Source organism: Primulina eburnea, chromosome 12 (genome assembly GCF_022965805.1).
Source record: "Primulina eburnea isolate SZY01 chromosome 12, ASM2296580v1, whole genome shotgun sequence".
NCBI classification, from domain to species: domain Eukaryota; kingdom Viridiplantae; phylum Streptophyta; class Magnoliopsida; order Lamiales; family Gesneriaceae; genus Primulina; species Primulina eburnea.
Window position 1 is genome coordinate 28,378,944 of NC_133112.1, and position 22,460 is coordinate 28,401,403.

The 22,460-nt window shown below is 42.2% G+C and overlaps 3 protein-coding genes and 1 non-coding gene across 4 annotated transcripts; all 4 read right to left on the bottom strand.

Moving 5' to 3' along the window:
* Nucleotides 1-7,529: 7,529 nt before the first annotated feature.
* Nucleotides 7,530-7,635, bottom strand: LOC140808486 (small nucleolar RNA R71). Its single transcript, XR_012112907.1, has one exon. It is a non-coding gene; the product is annotated as a small nucleolar RNA R71 (small nucleolar RNA).
* A 9,828-nt stretch (nt 7,636-17,463) lies between these two features.
* On the bottom strand, nt 17,464-17,892 carry LOC140806746 (uncharacterized). The gene has a single exon (XM_073163286.1). It carries the CDS (start codon nt 17,890-17,892, stop codon nt 17,464-17,466), a length of 429 nt encoding a protein of 142 aa, XP_073019387.1.
* Nucleotides 17,893-18,140: 248 nt separating this feature from the next.
* LOC140806747 (uncharacterized) lies at nt 18,141-19,607 on the bottom strand. The gene has a single exon (XM_073163287.1). The coding sequence runs from the start codon at nt 19,605-19,607 to the stop codon at nt 18,141-18,143; it is 1,467 nt and encodes a 488-aa protein (XP_073019388.1).
* Nucleotides 19,608-19,661: 54 nt separating this feature from the next.
* Nucleotides 19,662-20,827, bottom strand: LOC140806748 (uncharacterized). The gene is made up of 3 exons (XM_073163288.1): nt 20,528-20,827; nt 20,216-20,410; nt 19,662-19,961 (listed from the first exon to the last, which is right to left on the bottom strand). Exons 1-3 carry the CDS (start codon nt 20,825-20,827, stop codon nt 19,662-19,664), a joined length of 795 nt encoding a protein of 264 aa, XP_073019389.1.
* Nucleotides 20,828-22,460: the final 1,633 nt, after the last annotated feature.

The following is a 22,460-nucleotide window of genomic DNA, read 5'->3' on the forward strand; positions in this document are numbered from 1 at the left end:
GGGATAATTAATAAATTTAAAAATATGAATAATAAATATATATTTATATATTAAATATATATGAAAAAATTAAAATTTAATTTGGTAAGTTGAGTAATTTTTTAGATTTTTGTAATATACCTTGTCAAAGTTTGACTGTAATTCAGTAAATTGGAAGTTTTTTTTTCTGCCGTAAGCTACTAAACTTATTGAATATTTATTATTTGACATTGATACTATAATACGTGGCTCATGTGTCAAGAATAAAACATAAGTTACATACATAAAATCCATTTATGCAAAAATAAAAAGAAAAAATAAGAAAAATGAGACCAAATATTTTTAAAAGGGAGGAAAAAAGTTTTTGTTTTCTTTTATTTTTGCTTAAATAAATTTTAATACATTTAATATAGGTTTTATTATCACCACATGAGTTAAGTAAAATAATATCGGTTTCAAAGAAGAAATATTAAGTAGATTTAATGACTTCAAGAAAAAAAAAAAACTAAAAGAAAAATCAAATAAATAGATGAAAATCAAATATGAACAAGTTACATCATTATTAAAACTCAAAATATGCTAACTTACCGAACTAAAATTACAATTTCTCTGTATACAACTCTAAGAATTGTAGAAGTCCAGATAATGTATTGATGCGATAAGGGTAAAGAAAGAATCGATGTTTTTACTTTCCGTATCAAACGATGTGATGATCTTAGTGGCAATAAAAATTATAAAAACATAGTAATTAATTATTTTATTGCATGTAAATTCATATTATTGGAAGTTGTGAATTCACATTTAACGTTAAATAGTTTCGAATACATCTCTAGTAATGTGAGTCAAAATTTAATGTATATTTTGGGTTAGTTAATGGTGAAAGAAGAGAGCAATGGCCTTTGGTGGGGTGAAAATGAGGCTCTGTGAAGGCTTTGGAAGGTCCCCATGAACGTCAAGAAGACGCAAATTGTGTCGGCTTGGTGTGCCAGATGGCCTACTTTATTAAATATTTTGCTTTGAATTTTCAAAGGTTTTGTGATTTATTTACAAGTTGGTACCTCGGCTCTCTTTGTGCGTGGTTCCACTGCATGCTATATATTTAAAATAAATTATATCAACAAATTGTTCATGCGACATGATTGAAATATGCCCTTTTATAATTATAATATGTGAAATTTACTCATAGAATATTTCTAAAATTAACTTTTTTCTAGAAAAAATTTATCATATTTTAGTTTAAGATGGAGAATATTGTATTTAAAATTATGGGCTTCCATCAAACAATTAATTCGTAATAAATGGAAATCGTTTTGACTACAAAATGAATTGCAATTGCTTAACATAGACCGTGATTCTTTAAACTGTACGTGTCAGTTTTTCGCTGAACTAATTATGTAGCAATATATGTATATTGACAAATGGTTTGTTGAACAATCGCTTTGGTTTTTTGATTCCTTTTAACTTGTAATTGTAGAATACTGATGCAAAGTTAAATAATGAGATAAAATTTCAACATCAATTCTCTCTTTTGTTTTTGTCAAGAAAAATGATTACCAAGACATGGGTTTTAGAGATTCCTACCTCTTTTTTTTTTTTTTTTTTTTTTCAAGTATGGAGATTCTACTTGTTATACGGCAATTCTATAAATGAGGGAAAATTTGTAATTTCCGTTGTGTATGTTTATTTCTTTGTAACTTTAATCTTTTATGTTGTCAAAAATTATTTTAGCATTGTATTTTCATTTTTTTGTATTTTTTTTAATTATGGAAGTGTTATGTGGCAATATTGTACATGTGAGTGCTATGTATCCAGTCACCACCATGTATGAGGAATAATCATAATTGCAAAAGATAACAAACTAACATTCAAATTTGATAATATATATGATAAAAATCGCAAAAAGATCACATAGATATATAGCTAGAATTATAGTTTTATGATAAATGATTGATTGGCACTTATTATATCGACTTAATTGTATCAGAGGGATAATTATTGATGTGATCTCGCTGAAATGGGTGAGCCGGGTAAGGAGCTCCAACGGATCAAATCAATAGTGTTTGGGAATTTGAGTGAAGATAATGGTTGTGATAACACCTGCAAACAAGAAAGGAACTCGTGAATGGGCGTCGAAGAGGTGTCCGACGTGGCCACTCCGATGCTTAAGTCGGCAGATTTTCAAATGAACACAAGCAATATTTAAAAAAAATATATGTATAATGCTCGAGAGTTCAAAGATTTCAGGCCCCTTAAATGAGAAGTATACCTGCTATTTATAGTAAAAAAGGGGTAGTTACCTCGATTCCAGTGCCACATACTAAGTATGGAAAGTCGGTTGCCCATACTCTAGCTTCTGATGGCTTCTAGGACACTCTAAGCCCAAGCTGTTCTGACAGATTAGACTGCCTGTATTAATCATACTCGAGTGTGGTGCAATTTTCGAGGTGGCCCGGGTAGTAGGTTACCCGGGTACTTGTATGAGAGCCCGGGCTATGATGACTGCCCGGGAAGAAGTGAAGTGCTCGGGAACATGTTTAAATACCCGGTAAACTAGCTCTGATCTGGGCTTCCTAATCAATAAACAGGGTTAAAGATGACCCGGATCCTTACATTAAAGATGACCCGGATCCTTACAGGGGTATCACCACCCATCCCTAAAATAGTCGGGCTAGAGCTTGACTCGATGTCCCGATCAGTCATACTCGCACTTTTGTAAAAACATAGTTTCCAGCATGTGTAAGAGCATCGGGGGCTTCAAATATCCCATAGATGGGACAAGATACCGGGGTCTTATACCACCCGGGCTTAAAATAATATGTTGGGGCCTATCACTGCCCGAACTTTGAATAAGATGACGAGGCCTCATATCTCCCGGGCTTTGAAAAAGATGTCGGGGCCTCATATCTCCCGGACTTTGAAGATTGTGCAGTTTAGTATTCTCGGGTAGTCCAAGGGGTGTCATTATGACGCATGCTTTTGCATTTAATTCCCGCCGAAAATCGTTTCGTATTCCAAGAATCCGATAAGTCTGACACATTGATATTCGTGCACGTCCTTTCATATGCCAGATACAATTTACGAAGTACATCCTAATCGTCCACGTGTGCTTAGATCCACGGCCGAGATCTCCCCCCACCGCCTATATATATTAGCCCTTCCATTTTCGAAAAATCACTTGCAAATTCAAAACCTCGGTGAAGCCCTTGCAAAATTTTCTCTCGAAGCTCCTCTACCTCCGGCGATTTTCTGCCGCTGCAACCACCAATCGTCTTTCAAACATTCGTAAGTCTTTTCTCTCCCAACCATGTCTAATTCCACTTCTTCTACCTCTGGAGGCAATGCCCGAGGCTCGCCCAGTGACGAGTCCACCGTGATGCGCTCTGATTCTTCTCCTTCTCCTCGTCATTTTGTTCAAACTTCTAAAAAACCCACAGTCCACCAAAATAAACCTTCTTCTTCAAAACCTTCTTCCTCGGGTACTTCCCGAGTCCTAAAGCAGGACAAAGGTAAGGGTAAAGCCCGGGCTTCTGACCGCCCTTCTACTGAGGTCCCTGGAGTTCCTTGGTTCTCCTCAATGAGCAGCACTTTGCGCTCGGGGGCGGACGAGGAACTCCGAACTCTGGGGTTTATTCCTTCTACTTACTCCATTATAATCCCTGGGGCTTCTGATAGGGCAAACAACCCTCCCCCGAGCTATACTACATTTTTCCGAGACCAAATTAGAAATGGTCTTCGATTCCCTGTCCCTCTTTTCTATACTCAGGTCGCCAAGTTTTTCGGCGTGCCTTTTAATCAACTACATTCCAACTCTTTTAGGATCATGGCCTCGGCCTACGTCCTTTTCTAAATGAACAATCTTATCATTACCCCCCTCATTCTTCACTACTACTTCTCCTGCAGACTTGGAGATATGCCTCCTCCTTGACTGCCCGCCTTAATTCCCGGTTCCTTGATGAAATTCCTTCTTCTCAGAAAGGGTAGAAAGGACGATTCTTCTACATTCAACTCCCACGTCCTCTTCCATGCTTGACCGGGTTTCTTCCTTCTCTTCGTGCCCTTCCTCGAGCTTACAAATTCGAGGAATTCTATATCCGAAGCCATGATTTGGTGGAGGGCGAAAAATTCTCTTCATCTACTCTTATTTCAAATGAGAACTTGATTACCTACGGGTTGAGTGCCCGGGCTGAGGATCCACTGGACCGGGTAATCGATGAGGTGGCTGGCTCGGGCTCTCAACCTGGTAATTCCTTATTTCCTTGTGCTTTATATTTATATTGTTTCTCCGTACTAATTCTTTTCCTCTTTTTCTTTGCAGATAATCCAGAGATGCAGGAAGCTTTTACCAAACAATGGGAGGCCGAGAGACTGGCCATGGAGAGAAAATTGGCAGCTCGGAAGGACGTTGCTGAATAGAAAAAAACAAGCAGAGGAGATGGCCAGGGAAAATTCCGAGCCCAATCAAGAGGCAAATTAGGAGGCCTCCTTGGACTCTCAAGACCATGAGGGGGCCACTTCAACAGGCATTCAGCGTCTCAAGCAGATGCTCGCTCCTGATGAGGAGGCTTTTCTGAAGAAATCTGGGCCGGGTTCCCGATTTCTTGAGGGATCCAACCGGTTCTTATTTGTAAGCCTTTTCCTCATTCTCTTTCCCTTTCTTCTCTCTTTCTTTTACTAACTTGCTTTGTGCAGGCTGCCCAAATAATGATCTCGGCTTTCGAGAAAGTGGCTGCGGTGGCTACCAAGAAAGGCCAATAAGTCCGGGCTGCCCAAAAAATTCACGACCAACTGCAAGGAGAGCTTGCCCGGGCTAAAAAGGCTTCCTGAAGAGGAAACAACCATCCTTAATGCTTCCTTGGAGTCGACTCGAATGGCACTGGATAAGTCCCAATAAGATCTTAACGAAGCCGCTATTCGGGAGGAAAACTTGCGAGGTGCCCTATCTGTTTCGGAGTCGAGCAATCATTCTCTATCCGAGCAGATAGAGGTGCAGCAATCCCGGGCAGAGAAGGCCGAGGATGGCTTTGGCCCTGGCTGAGTACAACAAAGGCAAGTGGCAGGCTTCCCTCCTCCAATCTCCTGAGTTCAAGAAGGCCGTGGTAGATAAGGCATATCCTCTTTTCAAGACCAGCTTTCATAAATACCGGGAACAATTTAAGGAAGCTGGACTCTTGCCTCAAGATAAGGAAAACTTTTCTGATTTTGGCATGGCCATTGCTTCCCTTCCCAAGGATGGTGAGGAGGAGAAGGAGGAAACCCAAGAAGACCAACCAGGGTCCAAACACGTAGCTATAGACTAGGATTGTACTCTTTTCATAATTTTTCTTTCTTCCTGCAATCTTCAGCCTCCGGGCTTTTATTAATGAAAAGTTATTTTTTCTTTAATAGTGTCTTGATTAATCTTCAAAGACCCGGGTAACACAATTGCTTTTATGTAAACAACTAGAGAATATTCTAAGTGCTGGGAACTGAACGGGATTTCTTAATAGATGATATGTGTCGTTTTTACGTGTTTTATTGCATTAGTCTGTGTGTGTGTTGCATTGTGCATCGTTTATTTCAATCACATTCTGTTCATTTTAGAGTAAATATTTGCATTTTATCCTATCTCACTCGGGCATGATGAATTTGCAGGAAAAGTGGCCGGAAAAGCAAAAATCGGAGCCAAGTGCCAAGTCAAGAAAATGAAGTGCAGCAAGGTCGGCGCTCGAGCGGTAGTTTTCTACCGCCCGAGCGCGGTAGGTGGATTTCCGAGCAAAAATTACAGAAGAGTCCGCGCTCGAGCGGTAGTTTTCTACCGCCCGAGCGCGAATGACGCGCATCCCATGAGATTTTACAGAAGGTGTGGCGCTCGAGCGGTACTTTTCTACCGCCCGAGCGCCACCTATTTTTGGAAAGATATTGTGTGCGATTCCTTACCTTATTCTGAGAGGAGAATGCTATGGAAGGTCGGTTGGTCGACTTTGAGAGGGATTGAGACTTCGTTTTTCAGCCGTCACAAGTTTGGAGAGCATTTTTGCGCTTGGATTGAAGATTTGAAGTTTTCCGGGCGTCGTTCTTCGCGTTTTTCGTCACTCCTAGTATTTCTTATTTAGTTTTCACATTTGAATTTTGTTTTGTTTATTTTCAGTCATGAATTTTAGTAGCTAACTTCATTATTTGTTGGGATTAAAGGGGATCCTACCCCGAACGTTGTTTGAATTAATTTATATTTTGATTGTGCGTTATTCTTGATTTTACTACTGTTTTACAGTGTCATTAAAGCGTAGCTAACTTTAACAACGTTTTCATATCACGAGTGAGTTCGAGAGAATAACGAGTGAGTATAATTCGCGGATCTACTATTTACATAGATGTATGAAATTGGATACGTGCCGATAGTCATAGTCCTTAGGGTTGAAAACTAGGGGATTTTATAGATCGAAATGCGATTTGCTCTTGATAAATAATTAAAGATATTTAATTACTTCATTGAGTAGAATTAGTTTGGCATAGCTCGAGAGAGTGTGTTCAATAGATTAGGAAATCCTGTCGGAAGCGTAGATCACGATCGAACGAATTAATTAATTAACGAGGGGTAGGTGAACCGAGATTCCCAACAAATCCATTTTTCATTGAATTTTACTCAACCATTTTAGACATTATATCTCATTACTTGATTTTGAATCTTTTTATTTGCATTCTTATTTGATTTTAGTAGTAATAAAACAATCAACTCAATTTTCTTTGCTAAATGTTCAATGACTGAAAATAACATTTGTAAAACACAGTCTTCAGTGGAACGATACTCGTACTCACGTACACTATATTATTACTTGACATCTTGCACTTGCGATTAATTTTTGAGCATACAAAATCATATTTTATTGGGGATTTCACTGTGCAAGTTTTGCTCGATCAAGTTTTTGGTGCCGTTGCCGGGGACTGTTAATCTACAATTTTATTTTTAGTTATTTTCTTTAGCATTATTTTATTTCTCTTGAGATAACACTTCACATTTTATTACAGATATCTCTTCCAGTGCATGCTAAAGTCACTTGACGTGGAGCTTGAGTTTGATCCTGAAATTGAAAGAACCTTCCGCAGGAGAAGACAACAACAGAGGCTTAAAGAACTGATGGAGAGACACGAGCCAGAACGTGAGGAGGAACAACGTGAAAATAGACAAGTCGAGATGCCACGCCGCATACCGATGTTGGAGTATGCCCAACCTTCTTTGGAGGGTGCACGCCCTAGCATTGTGAGACCTATCGTGCGGGCAAATCACTTTGAAATCAAGCCAGCCATAATCCAGATGATTCAGAACACAGTCCAATTCGGAGGAACTGCAGTGGATGATCTAAACACGCACATCGCGGATTTTCTTGAAATCTGCGATACTTTTAAATTCACTGGAGTTTCTGATGATGCTGTTAGATTGCGTTTATTTCCTTTCTCCTTAGGTGATAAAGCTAAAGCGTGGTTAAATTGTTTGCCTGTAGGTTCGATCGCTACATGGGAGGACATGGCGAAAGCTTTTCTCATCGAATACTTCCCTCCCTCCAAGACCATGAAGCTGCGGGCAGACATTACAACATTTGCTCAATTCGATCAGGAATCTTTATATGAGGCATGGGAACGCTTCAAGGACCTACTACGAAGATGCCCACATCACGAGTTACCACTTGGGTTAGTCGTTCAAACATTTTATTACGGTTTGCTTACTCCTAACCGTACTATGATAGATGCTGCTGCATGTGGGAACCTTTTGAGGAAGACTGCGGAAGAAGGATATGAGTTGTTGGAGGAGATGGCTGCTAGCAGTTATCATCCTCAATCTGACAGGAACAACCAGCGGAGAAGTGCAGGAGTGCACCAGGTAACTGATTTTTCTGCTATTACTGCACAACTTGATGCTTTAAACAGGAAAATAGACGGCTTGAATGTGGGTGGCACGGCGATGCGTCTCCAAGAGATATTCTGTGAAAAGTGTGGAGGGGAACATTATGCGAAGGATTGTCAAGACGACAATCCATTCTATGTGTAAAATGAGGTGCCAGTGAATCAAGTAGGAGTCCACAACCGCCCAAGGCATGACCCTTATTTGAACACATACAATCCTGGATGGAGGCAACATCCTAACTTCTCATGGGGCGGTCAAAACAATCACACTAGACTGCAAGGAGGACAACAATATGGCAAACAACCGATGTACAGATCCGATCCTCCTAGAGAAGAAAAGTCCAACTTGGAGCAAATGATGTCTAAGTTTATTTCATCCACTGAACTAGAATTCAAAATCAGGATGCGTCGATTAAGGGACTTGAAAATCAGATTGGTCAATTAGCGAAGATGATAGCAAGTAGAGAGCAAGGCACCTTGCCAAGTACCACAGAGACTAATCCAAAAGAGCAAGTGAAGGCTATTGAGTTGAAAAGTGGGAAAGTTTTGGAGTCAAGGGAAAAAGAGAAAACTCAAACAGTGGATGAGCAAACCGCGACATCTAAAGGTAAGTCTTCTAACTCCACACTAGCACCCACTGCACAACCAAAAATCGTTATACCTCCTCCTTTCCCTGCAGCACTTAAAAAAGCAAAACTAGATGCACAATTCGGTAAGTTTCTTGAGGTGTTTAAAAAGTTGCATATCAATATTCCCTTTGCCGATGCTCTAATGCAAATGCCTAGTTATGCTAAATTTTTGAAGGATATCTTAGCAAATAAGAGGAAGTTAGAGGGTCACATGACAGTGAACTTAACTGAAAATTGCTCCGCTTTGGTGCAAAACAAAATCCCACCGAAGCTAAAAGACCTAGGGAGTTTCTCTATTCCTTGCATGATTGGAGATGTTGTTTTTCATAAAGCATTATGTGATCTTGGTGCAAGTATTAATCTGATGCCATTTTCTGTGTTTAGGAAACTTGGGTTGGGAGAGCCTAAGCCGACGAGGATGTCCTTGCAACTGGCTGACAGATCTGTCAAGTACCCCCGCGGAGTGATTGAGGATGTGCTAGTGAAGGTGGACAAATTCATGTTTCCTGCCGATTTCGTGGTGCTCGACATGGAGGAGGATACCGAGATGCCTCTCATTTTGGGGAGACCATTCCTTGCGACTGGCAAGGCACTGATTGATGTTTAAGAAGGGAAGTTGAGATTGCGAGTGGGCGAGGAGGAGATTAATTTTGATGTCTTTAATGCACTTAAGCACACACTGCATTCTGATAGCTGTTTTAGAATTGATGCTTTTGACTCTCTTGTTTCTCACTATGTGCAGGATGCTTTTAGGGACCCTTTGGAGGCCACTATCACTACTGAGTTGGGAGAAGAGGAATTGGATGATGAAAAAACTGAAATTGTGGCACATCTCAATGCCAACCGTCCATGGAGAAAGCCAATGAGGATGCGACTGGAGGACCTAGGAGAACGCAGAGATTTGATCCCTCCAAAGTCGAGCATCGAGGAGCCACCGACGCTTGAGCTCAAACCCTTACCTCCGCACTTAAAGTGCGTATTCCTAGGTGAGAATAACACATTGCCTGTCATTATTTCTACTGTTTTGACAGATGCTATGGAGGACAAATTGTTGCAAGTTCTCAAAGAGCACAAAAGAGCATTCGCTTGGAAGGTGGCAGACATCAAGGGAATCAGTCCATCGATATGCATGCATAAAATCTCGATGGAAGAGAAGTACTCACGTCTCGTGCAACCTCAAAGACGACTAAATCCAAAGATGCAAGAGGTAGTGAAAGCGGAAACTATTAAGCTTCTCGATTCAGGTATTATCTACCCTATTTCCGATAGTGCTTGGGTAAGTCCGGTTCAATGTGTGCCTAAGAAAGGTGGTATTACGGTGATCACAAATGAAAAGAATGAACTTATTCCCACGAGAACTGTCACGGGGTGGAGAGTGTGTATTGACTATAGGAAGTTGAATGATGCCACCCGTAAAGACCATTTTCCCCTTCCCTTTATTGATCAAATGTTGGAGAGATTAGCGGGGCATGCATTTTATTGTTTTCTAGATGGGTATTCGGGGTATAATCAAATCACAATTGCACCTGAGGACCAAGAGAAAACCACTTTCACTTGTCCTTATGGCACGTTTGCTTTTCGCCGAATGCTTTTTGGTCTTTGTAATGCACCTGCTACATTTCAGCGCTGTATGACTGCTATATTCCATGATATGATTGAAACCTTTCTTGAAATATTTATGGATGGTTTTTCTATCTTTGGTGCAACGTTTGATGAGTGCTTGCAGAATTTGAGATCCGTCTTGAGAAGATGCGAGGAGACGAACTTGGTGCTCAATTGGGAAAAGTGCCATTTCATGGTACAAGAGGGGATTGTTTTAGGGCACAAGGTTTCGGAGCAAGGAATTGAGGTGGACAAGGCAAAAATTGAAGTCATAAAGAACCTACCACCACCAGCCTCAGTAAAGGGAGTTAGAAGTTTTTTAGGCCACGCTGGTTTCTATCTGCGGTTCATCAAAGATTTTTCTAAAGTTGCCAAACCTCTATCTTCTCTACTTATGAAAGATATGCCCTTTGATTTTAATTCTAACTTTTTGCAAGGCATACGAGGATTTAAAGGAGCGCTTGGTGACGGCTCCTGTCTTGGTGGCACCGGATTGGGACCTACCCTTCGAGATCATGTGCGACGCCAGTGACACTGCAGTGGGGGCCGTACTTGGCCAGCGGCGAAACAAGGTATTTCACACAATTTACTATGCAAGTAAGACCTTAGATGAGGCACAATTGAATTATGCAACAACTGAAAAGGAATTACTTGCAGTAGTATTCGCACTTGACAAATTTCATTCATACCTTGTTTTGTCCAAAGTAATTGTATTCACTGATCATTCTGTCCTTAAATACTTGCTTGCTAAGAAAGATGCAAAGCCACGCCTTCTTCGGTGGATTTTATTGTTACAAGAATTTGATTTAGAAATAAGAGATAAGAAGGGTGTCGAGAATGTGGTAGCAGATCACTTGTCTAGATTAGAATTTATTTGTGATGATTCTGTCAATCGTGCTATCAATGATTGGTTCCCTGATGAGCAACTCTTTGAGGTGAGAAATTGTTCTTGGTATGCAAACTTCGCTAACTTTCTTGTCACAGGCACACCTCCACCAAACCTATCGTTTCACCAACGAAAGAAATTATTTTCTGACGTGAAATACTATTTCTGGGAGGAACCGTTTTTGTTCAAAATTTGTGCAGATGCCATGATACGACGGTGTGTTGCGGAGGAAGAGTTTGATCAAATTCTCAACCATTGCCATGACCGTGAGGTAGGTGGTCACTTCGGACCAACAAGGACGGCATCCAAGGTACTTGAATGTGGCTTTTATTGGCCAACTCTTTTCAAAGATGCTCGTTCTTATGTGCTACATTGTGATAAATGCCAGCGGTCAAGTAACATCTCTAACCGTCATGCAATGCCGTTAAATAATATCATTGAATGTGAGGTTTTTGATGTGTGGGGGATAGACTTCATGGGACAATTTCCTAGTTCTTTCACGAAAAAATACATCTTGGTTGCTGTGGATTATGTCTCTAAGTGGGTAGAGGCGGAAGCGTACGCCACTAATGATGCTCAAGTGATCTTAAAATTTTTGAAGAAAAACATTTTTAACCGATTTGAAACACCCCGGGCAATCATTAGTGATGGTGGCACTCATTTTTGCAACAAACTCTTTGAAAAACTTTTGAGCAAATACGGTGTCACACATAAGATATCTACCCCTTATCACCCCCAGACAAGTGGTCAAGTAGAAGTGTCCAACCGAGAAATTAAGCGGATTCTGGAAAAAGTGGTAGGTGTCAATAGGAAAGATTGGTCGGTGAGGTTAGACGATGCTCTTTGGGCATATAGGACTGCTTTTAAAACACCTATATGCACTACACCATATAGGCTTTTGTTTGGTAAAGCATGTCATCTACCTGTAGAGTTAGAGCATCGGGCATATTGGGCAACAAAAGCACTAAACTTTAACTTTGCTGATGCAGGTGAACGACGTTTGCTTCAACTAGATCAGTTGGAGGAATTCCGGAATCTGGCCTATGATCTAGCACTGTCATACAAAGAAAAGACAAAGAAGGCTCATGATAGGCGGATCATCGAAAGAGAATTCAAAGAAGGTGAAAGTGTCCTACTCTACAACTCCCGGTTGCGACTATTTCCCGGAAAATTGAAGTCCTGATGGTCCGGTCCATTCGTGATCTCGAAAGTCTATCCATCGGGAGCTGTAGAATTGAAAGATGGGAAGGATGGGGCATTTACGGTCAATGCCTAGCGACTGAAGCACTACATGAGTGGCACAATTGAGCCGCAACTTGGAATCACCCGGTTCCAAGACACGCCGAACTGAGACAGACCGACAGTCAAACTCTCGACTATAAATTGAGAACTATTGTCTTCCCCTTTCCTTGCATTTGATTTAGATTTTCTTTCGTGTCAATTTAGTGATTTTCTATTCCTTTTGTTTTATTTTATTTATTTTTAAAAAAAAAATCTAAAGAAAAACAGAAGGGTTGGCGCTCGAGCGGTAATTTTATACCGCCCGACCGCGAACGCCTACCTCGAGATACAAATTCCCGAGAGGTTGGCGCTCGAGCGGTAATTTTTTACCGCCCAAGCGCGAGGGTGTACCTCTGGAAATAAACTCCAGTGAGGTTCGCGCTCGAGCGCGACAGTTTTTAAAAGCGCGGAACCCCTTCCCCTTTCCTCATTCTGCACGAAATATTTTCCCCCAAATTCACCCCCCAAATCCCTAACTCCTCTCAATTTTTTTCTTCTTCTCGATTCTCTTGTGCAGGCACCACCATCTCCACTCCTCTTTCCGGCGGCAAGGTGCAACCTCCCCTCGGAAGCAAGAACACCTTCTCCAATTCAAAGCTCCAACTTCTTCAATCCCATGGCTCCCAAGAAGCAACGAGGTAATCCTAGCTCCTCCTCTTCATCCTCATTTGATAGAACACATTTCGTGAGTGCGGAGGCTCGTGCTAGATATGACCATGCTAAAATTCACCAAAACCCCATTACCGAGAGGGGATTTCGTCGTATTTTTGAGGATCGATGTATGCCACCTCTTGTGGACTTGGGAAGAAGGGGATGGGACAAATTTGGCGAGCAACCTAAGGCGGCTGTGGTGTCGGTGGTTAGAGAATTCTACGCCAATGCCGTTGAACGAACTGATGGTAGGGCCTTTGTTAGGGGCAAGCTTGTGCCATTCGATTCGGCCACGATTAACGCCCTATTGGAAACGGCCGAGGTAGATGACTCTATTTTCCAGGCATTGATGGTTAATCCCGACTACAACCTGATTATCGAGACTCTGTGCCACCCGGGAGCGATGTGGAAGCCATTGGGTGGATCACCGAGCTGTTTTGATGAGAAGTACTTGGGAGCTGATATTGCCTTGTGGTATTTGTTTGTGGCCCGACGGATGATGCCAGTCTCGCACAAAAGCGAGGTGCAAAAGGAGCGTGCGGTGTTACTTTTTGCGTTGCACCGAGGTTACGCCATCGATGTGGGCAAACTTATCAACTCGCAAATCACACTGAGCACCCACAACAGCCACATAGGTCTCTTCTTCCCGAACATCATTTCCGAATTGTGTGCACGGGCCGGGGTGCACTTCAGGGACGACGAGGAGTGGCTTCAACCGATGAAGCCAATTTGTCGGGAGGATGAACAGCGCAAAAGGGCAAAATGACGAGCGGACTTTCCCCCTCGGGCGGAGGATGCCGGTGGATCAAGCACTGCCGTTCCACAACGGCTCCCACCACAACCCCGCAGGCGAACTCAGAATGATAAGATGGATGAAAATCTCGCCTTCCAAGCGCATCAGAGTCAGTTCAACTCCTATGTCATTGACTCCATGATGCGCACTTTGCTTGTGCACGGGGGCGTTGACCCGTCGACCATTCCACCGACTCCGCTACCTCTTCCCCCATTCCAGTTCCAGTATGATTATTCTCAGCATGGGGAGGCCGCAGAAGTGCCACCGCCGGAGTATGATGAAGAGGACGCTTGATCAGGGGAGTTTACTATTTCCCCTACTTCGCACTTTTATTTCTTTGCCGCTTTTCTGTTTTTCTTTCTTATCATTGTTTCAGTCTAGCATGTTTATTAGCTTTCATGTTTATCAGTCTGCATTTGTGTTTGTATTTCTGTGTTTTGAGTCTTTTGTGCACTGGGGACATTGCACACGTCTAGTATGAGGGGGTCGTTGTACGTCTTCTTATTTGTTTGCATTCGTCTGTGTCTTGCATGAGTAGCAGTGATGGTGACATTAGTGAATTGGTAGCCGATGATGATTGTGGGGTGAATGAACTGCATGTTATTAGTTTTATCACACGTCATGAATACCCTAGTGAAATGAAATGTTTATTGTATATGCGTACATTGTGGGTATTATTAGTAGTGTACACGATAGTCGAGTTTAAGTTTCTGTGGGAGGAACTGAAATGACATGAGATGCAAGTTGAACCTGAATGAATTTTGTTGACAGTCGCGACCGACCAGTGACATGAAATAGCATAGATCATTTGAACCCACCGAAATAACTTTCGTCCCAATTGTGCATAATACCTCAAGAGTTATCCCTAAGCCAACTAAACACACATTCCATATACTCAATATTTAGGGAGTACACTTGAGAAAATTATGCACTAAGAAAAAAAAAAGAAAAAAAAAGAGAAGTATTACAACAAGAGTGTTGTAAATGGAAAAAGGGGATGTAAGGTGTGGGGGAGCCAAAAAGGGATGAAATCCTATCCCACAGCTAAATAGATGGAGATGTAAGGCGTTAAGGAATGTCAGAAAAAATTTCTGACAAGTGCATAATGAAAATGATCAGTGTACGTCCCATCTTTTCGAGCCATTTGAAACCTCATGATATTGACTCCCTAAATTCCTATTGTACAACCTTGAAATTTTGCCACTTTGTGTTTACTTGTTGGTCGCAACTAGAAACAGAACTCAGGATAGGAAGACTTGCATTGAATTGTTGATTTGGTTACTCACATGATTTGCAAACAAAAAAACTGTCTGACGCACGAGCTAGTGAGACCCACAGCACACACACGACCACACTTTCTGGTGAAATCAAAATGTTATAAGGTGTTTTACAAGGGGTATTGATGAATGTTGGGATTTGACTAATTGGATGTGGTTCAAACACCCGCTGAGGCAGGAGATACCGGTTTGCTACTTCACCATCAGTTTCGTTAGTGTAATTCTTTTATTTTGTGTTTATTTCGTATTTTGGTTGTGGGTTGTAACCTATTTTGCTTGAGAGCAAGCAAAAGGTTAGTATGAGAGGGTTGATATGTGTCGTTTTTACGTGTTTTATTGCATTAGTCTGTGTGTGTTGCATTGTGCATCGTTTATTTCAATCACATTCTGTTTATTTTAGAGTAAATATTTGCATTTTATCATATCTCACTCGGGCATGATTAATTTGCAGGAAAAGTGGCCGGAAAACCAAAAATCGGAGCCAAGTACCAAGTCAAGAAAATGAAGTGCAACAAGGTCGGCGCTCGAGCGGTAGTTTTCTACCGCTCGAGCGCAGTAGGTGGATTTCCGAGCAAAAATTACAGAAGAGTCCGCGCTCGAGCGGTAGTTTTCTACCGCCCGAGCGCGAATGCCGCACATCCCATGAGATTTTACAGAAGGTGTGGTGCTCGAGCGGTACTTTTCTACCGCCCGAGCGCCACTTATTTTTGGAAAGATATTGTGTGCGATTCCTTACCTTATTCTGAGAGGAGAATGCTATGGAAGGTCGGTTGGTCGACTTTGAGAGGGATTGAGACTTCGTTTTTCAGCCGTCACAAGTTTGGAGAGCATTTTTGCGCTTGGATTGAAGATTTGAAGTTTTCCGGGCGTCGTTCTTCGCGTTTTTCATCACTCCTAGTATTTCTTATTTAGTTTTCACATTTGAATTTTGTTTTGTTTATTTTCAGTCATGAATTTTAGTAGCTAACTTCATTATTTGTTGGGATTAAAGGGGATCCTACCCCGAACGTTGTTTGAATTAATTTATATTTTGATTGTGCGTTATTCTTGATTTTACTACTGTTTTACAGTGTCATTAAAGCGTAGCTAACTTTAACAACGCTTTCATATCACGAGTGAGTTCGAGAGAATAACGAGTGATAGGATCGAGTAGTATAATTCGCGGATCTACAATTTACATAGATGTATGAAATTGGATACGTGCCGATAGTCATAGTCCTTAGGGTCGAAAACTAGGGGATTTTATAGATCGAAATGCGATTTGATCTTTATAAATAATTAAAGATATTTAATTAATTCATTGAGTAGAATTAGTTTGGCATAGCTCAAGAGAGTGTGTTCAATAGATTAGGAAATCATGTCGGAAGCGTAGATCACGATCGAACGGATTAATTAATTAACGAGGGGTAGGTGAACCGAGATTCTCAACAAATCCATTTTTCGTTGAATTTTACTCAACCATTTTAGACATTATATCTCATTACTTGATTTTGAATCTTTTTATTTGCATTCTCATTTGATTTTAGTAGTAATAAAACAATCAACTCAATTTTCGTTGCTAAATGTTAAATAACTGAAAATAACAATTGTAAAACACAGTCTTCAGTGGAACGATACTCGTACTCACGTACACTATATTATTACTTGAAATCGTGCACTTTCGATTAATTTTTGAGCATACAAAATCATATTTTATTGGGGATTTCACTGTGCAAGTTTTTCTCGATCAATAGTTAATCGAGATAATGAACCATGTTTTCATAATGAATGAAAAGTGTAGATCCTGCCAAGTTAAGAATAATTAGGGTGTGTTAATCCTGTGCCACGGAGCATGTCCCGGGACTTGGGAATGGTTGAGGTATGGTTCCCCGAGCCAGGGTGTATTGACCTGGGCTTTTTAAGAACCAAGGTACAGAGCCTTGGGCCGAGGAGCATGTCCCGAGACTTGGGAATGGTCGAGGTGTAGTTCCCCGAGCCATAGTGTAGTGCCCTGGGCTTTTTAAGAACCAAGGTACGGAGCCTTGGGCCGGGGAGAATGTCCCGGGACTTGAGAATGGTCGAGGTGTGATTCCCCGAGCTAGAGTGTAGTGTCCCGGGCTTTTTAAGAACCAATGTATGGAGCCTTGGGCCGGGGAGCATGTCCCAGGACTTGGGAATGGTTGAGATGTTGTTCCCCGAGCCAGAGTGTAGTGCCCTGGGTTTTTTAAGAACCAAGGTACGAAGCCTTGGGCCGGGGAGCATGTCCCGGGACTTGGGAATGGTCGATGTGTGGTTCTCCGTGCCAAGGTGTAGTGCTCTGGGCTTTTTAACTAACCGGGGCTTGGTACTTCCCGAGTTAAGATACAAGAAACAATATATAACACTTCTCTCTGAGAAAAATAGATCTTTCATTATATCTTCAATCAAACAATTACATCTGTCAGGCATAATACTTCTTTAAATTAAATACATTCCAAAACCTTTTGAGATTATGTCCTTGAGAATCTTCTAAATAAAAGGATCCCAAGCTGACTCTCCGGGTGATTTTATAAGGTCCTTCCCACCGAGCTTCCAGCTTCCCACATCCCCAGCAGGGTTTATTTTCTTCATGACTAAATCTCCTACTTGGAAGTCTCGGATTCGGACCTTTCTGTTATATGATTTCATAACCCGGCTCCTGTATGCCTCCATTTGAATGAATTTTCGGTCTCTCTTTTCTTCTATCAAGTCCAATTCCATGGCCCGACTTTGGTCATTATCATCCGGGTAAGATTCTACCCGGGAAGAAGTTTGCCCAATCTCAACTAGAAGGACTGCTTCAGAACCATATACCAAGTTGAAAGGAGTTTCTTGAGTAGGTGCCCGGGGAGTAGTTCTGTAAGCCCAGAGAACATTGGGTAATTCTTCAACACAATCCTTTCCTTTTTCTTGTAGCATATTCTTCAGTGCTTGTACAAGATTCTATTGACAACTTCTGTTTGACCATTAGATTAAGGATAGGCAACAGAGGTGAAAGACTGAGTAATTTTCATTTCCCGGCACCACGACGTAATTTCTTTGCCCTGAAATTGTCTTCCATTATCTGAGATCAGTCTTCTGGGCACTCCAAACCGGCACACAATGTTCTTCCACAGAAATTTCAGAACTTCTTGCTCAGTGATCTTAGCTAAGGGCTCAGCTTCTACTCACTTGGAAAAATAATCAACATCTACTAGCAAGAATTTCTTCTGAGCCCGGGCAATTGGGAAGGGACCCACAGTGTCCATGGTCCACTGATCAAAGGGGCAAGATGCCCAAATAGGCTTCATGATACTAGCCGGGCTATGTTGAAATTTTGAATGATGTTGACAACCCTCACAAGCCTGGACCACTCGAGCAGAATCTTGATTAAGAGTAGGCCACCAGAACCTAGCAAGCATTGTCTTCCGGGCCAAAGATATTCCTCTGAGGTGCTCAGCACAACATCCTTCATGAATCTCTCGGAGGACATAATCCACCTCTTTCTCTGATAAGCATTTCAAAAGAGGTCCTCGGAATGATCTCCTGTACAAAATATTATTTAAGAGAACAAACCTGGGAGCTTGTCTCTTAATCTTTTGGGCTTGAGCTTTGTCCTCGGGTAGTTCATTATTCACGACGAACTTAATCAGAGGTATCTTCCTGGAGTCTTTGGATGCTGGTAATATCTCCTCATCGGTGGAAAGGATCAACTGGGAAATGTGCAAAACTTCCCGAGTGCTAACTTCTGACAATGAAGCAGCCATTTTTGCCAAAGCATGTGCCTCACCATTCTCCTCCCGTGGTATTTGTCCAATACTACAATCTGCAAAGATTTCTGCCTGGGCTCGAATGAGCTGCAAGTATTTTAGCATCCAGTCATCTTTAGCTTCATACACGCCCTTTATTTGTTGGGTGATTAGCTGCGAATCAGAGTACAGAATAATCCAGGAAGCTACAACTTCCTGAGCAGCTCGGATACCAGCAAGAACAGCCTCATATTCGGCCTCATTATTGGTCACCCGGGAATCAATCCTTAGTGCTAATTTAATCTTCTCTCTCGGGGGAGATATTATTATAACCCCTACTCCACAACCAGCAAGGCTAGATGCCCCATCCACAAACACTCTCCATACTTCTTCTTCCTCGGGTTCAACCATTTCGGATAAGAAATCTGATAAAGCTTGCGCTTTGATGACAAACCGAGGCTTGTATTCAATGTAATATTCTCCCAACTCTACCGTCCATTTGATCATCCGTCCGGATACTTCTGAATGAGTCATGATCCTACCAAGAGGACTATTGGTAAGAACAATGGTTTGATTTGACAGGAAGTGAGCTTGTAGCTTCCGGGCGGTCATGATCAAGGCTAAAGCAATCTTCGCTATTTCGCTGTAACGGAGCTCGGGGCCTCTTAGAGCATGGCTGACATAGTAGATAGGCTTTTTATCAGAGCCTTCTTCTTTTATTAGAAATGAGCTTACAACATACTCCGTAGTAGATAGATAAACAAATAGCTTCTCCCCGGGCTCCGACTTTACCAATACATGGAGCTCTACAAGATGAATTTTCAAGTCCTGGAAGGCTTGTTCACATTTCTCATCCCATCTGAATTGTTGTGCGTTCCTCAAGAGTTGAAAGAAAGGATAACTCATGTGTGCTGGCCGGGAAATAAATCGAGAAAGGGAAGCAATCCTCCCGGTCAGCTTCTATACTTTTTTGACAGATCGAGGAGATAGAATGCACAGCACAGATTTGACTTTCTCCTGATTTACCTCGATCCCCGGATCGGTCACTATGAATCCCAAGAACTTGCCACTCTTTACGCCAAAAATACACTTGGCAGGGTTAAGCTTGATCTCGCAATGCATCATAGTGGCAAAAGTTTCTTCTAGATCAACAATAAAGTCCGCAACCTCCTTGGACATGCCCAGAATATCATCCACATTTCGGCCTAGTTGCTTCTCAAAGACTTTGTTCATTAGACGCTGGTAAGTAGCCCTTGCATTCTTCAACCCAAAAAGCATTACAATATAACAAAATGTACCTTCCAAGGTGATGAAGCTGACTTTATCTTGATCATTCTGGGTTAAGGGATTTGATGATACCCCTGGTAGGCGTCCATGAAACTCAACAGTTCGAATCCCGAGGTGGAATCCACCAGTTGATCAATCCGGGGCAGGGGATAATGATCTTTGGGACAAGCTTTGTTAAGATCGCGGGAATCTACGCACATTCTCCACTTCCCAGTGGACTTAGGTACCAGGACCACATTCGAAAGCCATGTAGAAAATTGAATTTCTCGAATGTGGCCGGCCTTCAAAAGTTCTTTCACTTGCTCATCAATAACTTTGTCCTTTTCAGGTTCAAAGTGTCTCTTCTTTTGCTTCACCAGGTGAGATCCCGGGAGAATGTTCAGTTGGTGCTCCGATATCAGGGGAGAAATCCCTGTCAAATCCTGTTGGGACCAGACAAACACATGAATATTAGCTTTCAAACAAATCAAACTAACCCGGGTGGATGTACTGAGGTCTCGAGCCACGTGGATTTGCTGGCCTGGTCCAACTTCTATCACCTCCTGCTCCTCCTCCGCTACAAAATGTACTTCCCCTTTCTCCACCACTCTTCCTCCCACTTCTTCAACCTTTGCTTTCTTTCCCTCCCTCCTGGTTTTGCTCTGATCAGCCCGGACTACCTGAACATAGCATTTCCGGGAAGAAGGTTGATCTCCCCGGACTTCTCCTACCCGGGCTCCCACAGGAAACTTTATCTTTTGATGGTAAGTGGATGCCACAGCCCTCAACTCATTCATAGTCGGCCTCCCAAGAATGATGTTATATGAGGATGGGGAGTCCACCACAGTGAAAGAAGTCATCACCGTCTTTTTGAGATCTTGGGAGCCATAGTTAGTGGTAAGCCAATCTTCCCTTCAGGGTAAACCACATAGCCAACAGAGTCAAAGAGGGCAGTTTCCACATCTACCAAATGGTAACCCTGCAAATTCATCTGCACGAAAACATATTTAAAGATTACATTTACAGAGCTGCCCGAGTCAATAAACACTCTCAAAATGTCATAGTTTACCACACGGGCTTGGATAACCAGGGCACCATTGTGGGGCAGATTCACCCCCTTCAAATCCTCCGAGCCATAACTGATGACCGCCTCACTCCTCCTCGTCCTCTCTACCTCCATACACTACCTCCGACTTCTTGCTTTCCGCGCCCGATTGGAATCTCCATCCGTGGGGCCTCCTGATATCATTTTAATCAACCCCGTAGCAGGGGGCTAATTCTTTTTTCTTTCGGGCTCGGGCTCTCTTCTTCTCCCGGGCTCACTCCTCGGACTACTCCTTACACCTCCTCCTCGGGCGCTGGATCCTAGCTGCCGAGATGTCCAAGGTGGCAATCTCGGTCTTTTGTTGTCGTGACTGGGCCCCGGGCCGGAAGGTAAGACATAATCTTCCTTCAGTGTTTTGCAGTCCTCGGTGTTATGATAACAAACCTTGTGGAGAAAGAAAAATCCTCTCTTCTCTGGCCGGGATAATTGATGGTCTGGGGCTAGGTTTCTACTGCATTTTTGGACTTCCCTCTCCCGGGAAATCTTTAGAGGCACGTGGTGAGAAAAGTGCCCTGGATTACCCCTCTTCTGTTCTCTCTCATCGGGCTTAGACGCCCGGTCCCATCTCTCCTTTTTTACAGCCTCCCTCTTATGTTTTTGAGCTTCTTCCATATTGATATACTTCTCTGCCCGAGACAATAAGTACTCTAAATCCCCGAGCACCTTCTTGGTTAATGATTTGAAATTTCACCCTCCCTCAAGCCCTGGGTGAATACGGTAGTCTCTGTTTCAGTGGCACAAGTGGGTACATCCAGAGCCACTCTATTGAATCTTCTGATATAAGCTCTTAAACTCTCCTCCGGGCTCTGCTTGACCTCGAAAATACTAAAAGCAGTCTTCTTGTATTTTTTGCTACTGCTGAAATGGTGTGAGAACACCTTTAGAAAGTTTTTGAAAGAATGTATGCTTTGAGGGGCTAATCCCTCGAAACATCTATGGGTTGAATTACCAATGTCGCCAAGAACACCTTACACTTTATTCGATCAGTGTAACAGTGCAGCATGGCCATGTTTTCAAATCTGGCCAAGTGTTCCTCAGGGTCTACATTACCATCGTAGCCCTTTATTTTGGCAGATTTGAAATTCCTGGGAAGAGCTTCCCGGACAATTATCTCAGCAAACGGGCATCCTTTGGTGACGGCCCGGGAAGTACTCCGGCTCTCCAACTGCCCTTCCAGCACCTTAATCTTCTGTCTCAACTCTAACAACTCTTCCTCCATAGTAGAAGTTTTGTACCCGTCGCTGGACTCCTCGTCTTCTCCTCTTACCTCTTCCTCTTCCCTCAACTCCTGCTCTTGCTCTTGCTCATGCTCTTGTCTATCTCCGGGTGGTGTAACATTGCTGAGAAACTTCTTTCCTAGTCATAGCTTTCTTTACCGCATAAGATAT

Coding starts and splice junctions, on each gene's coding strand:
- LOC140806748 (XM_073163288.1), bottom strand. CDS start 20,827: ATGACTTCTTTCACTGTGGTGGACTCCCCATCCTCATATAACATCATT. Junction 20,411..20,527: donor TAGCGGAGGAGGAGCAGGAG/GTGATAGAAGTT, acceptor TGGTCCCAACAG/GATTTGACAGGGATTTCTCC. Junction 19,962..20,215: donor GGCTTTCGAATGTGGTCCTG/GTACCTAAGTCC, acceptor TTTGGGTTGAAG/AATGCAAGGGCTACTTACCA.
- LOC140806746 (XM_073163286.1), bottom strand. CDS start 17,892: ATGCTACAAGAAAAAGGAAAGGATTGTGTTGAAGAATTACCCAATGTT.
- LOC140806747 (XM_073163287.1), bottom strand. CDS start 19,607: ATGAGTTATCCTTTCTTTCAACTCTTGAGGAACGCACAACAATTCAGA.